At 39.0% G+C, this 4,327-nt stretch overlaps 1 protein-coding gene across 1 annotated transcript; it reads right to left on the bottom strand.

Annotated features, from left to right (window-relative positions):
- Positions 1–3,316: 3,316 nt before the first annotated feature.
- On the bottom strand, positions 3,317–4,086 carry LOC143618465 (E3 ubiquitin-protein ligase CIP8-like). The gene has a single exon (XM_077090676.1). It carries the CDS (start codon positions 4,074–4,076, stop codon positions 3,405–3,407), a length of 672 nt encoding a protein of 223 aa, XP_076946791.1. The 5' UTR covers positions 4,077–4,086; the 3' UTR covers positions 3,317–3,404.
- Positions 4,087–4,327: the final 241 nt, after the last annotated feature.

Here is a 4,327-nt window from a genome sequence, read left to right as displayed (position 1 = left end):
GCGGGAAGAACTTCCGTTCTTAGCGCGCTGCGAGAACTACAATTCTTAGCGCGCTGCGAGAACAGTTCGCCTCGCGTATCGCAGGAACAACTGGTCTTCACGCAGGCTTCCTTGTAAGGAGTCTGGCGCGTGGAGCTGCGCAGACATCCTTAGACGGGAAGAAACAAAGGACACAAAAATAAGAGAAGGGGTTCAAGGGTTAAGGGCGGGACGGCGACAAGAGAGAAAAGAAGGCGGAGAGAAGAAGAGGGATGGGACGGCGGGAAGGAAAAGAGAGGAAGAGGCGGGAAGGAAAATATTATTAGTAATATATATATTTTAAATGTCAAGTTTTAAAAGAAAATAATTAAATTTTAAATCATAAAAAGAATCGGATCAGAAAACGGGTACTTGGGTCGGGTCGGATTCGGGCAGATGTCACAGTGATCCAGCCGCACCTTCCAGTACGGCTACCTTGTTACGACTTCACTCCAGTCACTAGCCCATTGAAGTGGACACCCTAGAATAATGTCATGTGTACACATTGTAATGTTTTAATAGTATCGTAAGATGTTTTTTGGTATCCAAAAAAATAATAGGAATAAAATAGAATTAAAAAACACTCCTATCTCAATATAAATTTTTTTTACCAACAAAAAAAAAAGAACTTGCAATGGCGACGGTGATTGTAGCTCCGGCGACGAAAATGGTGATGGTGGCAGTCAGGTGGCAGGGGCGGTGGTTGTGGTGGTGGCGATGGTCAAGAGGTGGTAACCTTGGTAGAGATGGCAATGGTAGGGTGGCAGCGACAGTGGTGGCAATCAGGTGGTGGTGGTCAGGCAGCGATAGTGGCGGTGGTAGCGTTAGCGGCGGCGATGGCGGGCGGTGGAGGTGGTGGTGGTGATGGCGACAGTGATAGTGGCAGTCAGGTGGTGGCGGCTATGGTAGTGGTTGTTGATAGGTAGTGTTGTTATTGAGAAAGTATGGTGAAGTAAGAATGAAATGAAGAAAAAAAAGGGGGTGAGTAGGAATGGGTTTGATCGAATGAGATTCCATGTGTAATTGATAATTCATTCCATTGAGCAACCAAACACCATTTTTTTCATTCTCACACAATGAATCATTTCATTCCACATGTCATCTCTTCATACCAAACGCTACCTTAGTTTTCTAATTGAAATTTAATCATGAAAAGGGTAAGTGTTTAATAGAGGCGAAACCAACATTTGAAAGATAAGATGTCAAATCTGACAATACTGCAAAATCAAAGTCAAGGGACTAATTGCCACTTTCTGAAAGCAGGCCACACGGGTCGTATCATGTCATACGGGTCAGGGTTGTATGGCGCTTCACCGTATTTCAAATAAACCTTAGTTATGTTGCGGTTTTGCCCATACGGGTCGTATGACATCTTTGGACAAGCTAAGTCATGTTACACGCGTATTTTTCACAAACCTCACCATTTCTTCACCCTATATGATCGGTAAACACCCTCCACGCATCTTTAGTCGAATTTCAAGACGCAAACACTTTCGTTGGCGCCCAAAGTGAATCAATGACAAACTTTGAGAGCTTTTTATGATACTTTAGTGTGCTCTTGAGAGTCCAAGGGTTATTAAAAGTCTTATATTCAAATCAGTTTGTAAACTCATGTTTCAAATCAGTTAGAAGGGATATAGCACATCATCCAAGCAATTATTATCATCGTCATCATGAGAAATAAACTATGAGTAGAAGCTTTGTTCACCTAACTTTGTGAGATTTGTAAAGTTTAGAGGTTTATATGTCACTATGTTCTTTATAGGTGCTTAAAAGAGGAGTTTTAAGGAAGATTAAGGGGCTGTTTGTTTACATCTTAATGGAAACATTCAGATGTAAACATCTGATTCATTCAGACTTCAGACTGTTTGGTTCCAATCATAAAAACATCTGAATGGTTAAAATTAGGTCTGAATCATTCAGACTTATTGTTGTTGTTGAATGGGACAGATGCTCATTCAGATCTGTCTCTTTCATATCTGAATGAACCAAACTGCCCATGAGGCTCAATCAGGACCTAGGAGTGTGGAATTTGGTCTGAACTCTTAATCTAACTTAAAAGTATGTTAGGTACATCACAACCGAAAATGTTTAATAGTTAACTTCTTCATTAACATGTTTTATATCAATTTCCTACTAATCTACTATCTTAACCTTGATTCTAAATTTAGTTGTGCCAATGGGCTAACGAGTGATGGGCCAATTTAGGTGAACAAATAAATTCAAATGGATAGGACGAATGAAGACTTAACAAACATAAAAGAACTAACAGAGTATCGGAGATGTTCTTATGTTCATATATTTAAGTAAATGAGTAAAAATTTGTTTTCATGCTTTCAGATTTTGGCAAGAGTAAGAAAAAGAAAGAAGCTGTAGTGGTAATATTACTCACATCATGGGTTATTTGGAAGACTTAAAATAAAATGTCTTTTCGGATAGATTGATGTCAATTCAGAAAATGATATACCTCCTTGCTAGTGTGTCCCTTTATGTATAATATTAAATTATTGATTTTTGACTTTCAACTTTTTTAAATATAAACGCATTATTCAACGTTATGTTGAACGGTACACTAGCATCTGGTTCTTTTATAGGCCTATTTAGTGAATAATTCATAATCGAAAGATTCTAAAATATTTTATAGGCCTATTTAGTGAATAATCCAGAATAGAAAGATTCTAAAATACAATCTTTAGGTAGAAAACTAGTATAAATACAAGTGAAATCATTTTACATAAAACACTGCAAGCGTAGTAGCCTTGGCTTTAAAAAGCTTGAGCCGCACCCAAACACAGGGTCCGGGACCAAGGCACAAAGTCCAAAGCACATGCGTTTTATACACGAGACGTAAAAACACATAACTTATTTATATATATTTCATATAGATTTGTAGCCACAATTAACTCAATATTTATATATAAATAAGCTATTTAACTTAATATTTACATATAAATAAACTTTATATGTGATTTAATATATAAATTAAATACATGTACGGCTTAAAAAGCTTACTAAACAACATCCAGATACACAAAAAATCATAATGTACGAGGGCAATGACGTGCACCTCCTAAAAAGCTTACTAAACAACATCCAGATACACAAAAAATCATAATGTATGAGGGCAAAGACGTGCACCTCCTGGCCTTTTTTAAATGGCCTCAAGTACGCTTTTTGTACATACCATGTCTTAAGTTGTTAAAACTTAAAAGCCAACAGACTTGCCCGCGCTAGACACACTTTTTATATATCAGAATATTAACCAAAGTTTTTTTTTAGCACTAAAATTATTAAGCATTTTATTTTACACAAAATCAAAAGAAAACCTTTGTTAATTGTAAAACTAACACCATCCCTACATGACTAATTGTTTTACAACATTCAATTTACAACTTAAAACAAAAGTAAAACACACACCAAACCCTACCACCATCACCAACTCTTGAGCCCATAGCCATTGATCTCTGCAACCTTCTTTCTTCATACTCGGGATCATCCGTCGCGATATTCCTGGAGCTCAACCACGGCGTAATACAAACTCCATGATACAAATGTCCACAAGGCAACCTCTTCACAATAACCTTCTCTTCATTGTTATAAACTCCATCATTACACACCTCACATATATCCGTAACCGTTTCGTTCACCTCAACCGTTTGTAATGACTCGATAACCGCTTTCGACGCCGGCGGTGCTCCGGCGCCGGTGCCGACGCCGTCAGCTAGGCCTTGCAGTATCGAATTGTAGGCCGTGACGTCGACGTAGTCGTCTGCGTTGACGGTGTAGGTTTCGTCGAATTGGAGGCGTTGGAGACCGAATGTTACGGACTGATCTTCGAGCTGTAGCAGTAGCTCCGCCCAGTCGAGGATCCGGTCACGGCGGCCGGTGGATATGCCGAGGTCGTGGAGGCGTTGACGGAGAACGTGACGCCGGTCATGATCTGGATTTGGTTGACTGAGATTCCGATCGTGATCGGAAGTGTTGTGTTCCGTTGAAGAGATCGATCGGAGGAATTGGATGATTTGGTTGCTGAGAGGTGGTATGACGTCATCATCCATTGGAGTGGAGAGATGAAGAAGATGTAATGTAACCGCTTTTGGAGTCGAGGTGATGACGTCAGGAAGATGGGGGTAGTCTTTATTGTTCACTTATCCATTTGCATCTTTTTATTATTATTTATATCAAATGTTTGTTTAAATATTGTGTCTCCGTTAAAATCAATAACACGTATGTGCGGTTTGCTGATGAAAATCAAATTGCATGCGAGTTTGATTGATGTATTAAAACACACATAGACTGAGAAATCAAT

This window comes from Bidens hawaiensis, unplaced genomic scaffold (genome assembly GCF_021521415.1).
Source record: "Bidens hawaiensis isolate Kalapana, Puna unplaced genomic scaffold, B.hawaiensis_p1.1 tig00077461_1, whole genome shotgun sequence".
NCBI classification, from domain to species: domain Eukaryota; kingdom Viridiplantae; phylum Streptophyta; class Magnoliopsida; order Asterales; family Asteraceae; genus Bidens; species Bidens hawaiensis.
This window is presented reverse-complemented; position numbering and strand designations above follow the sequence as displayed.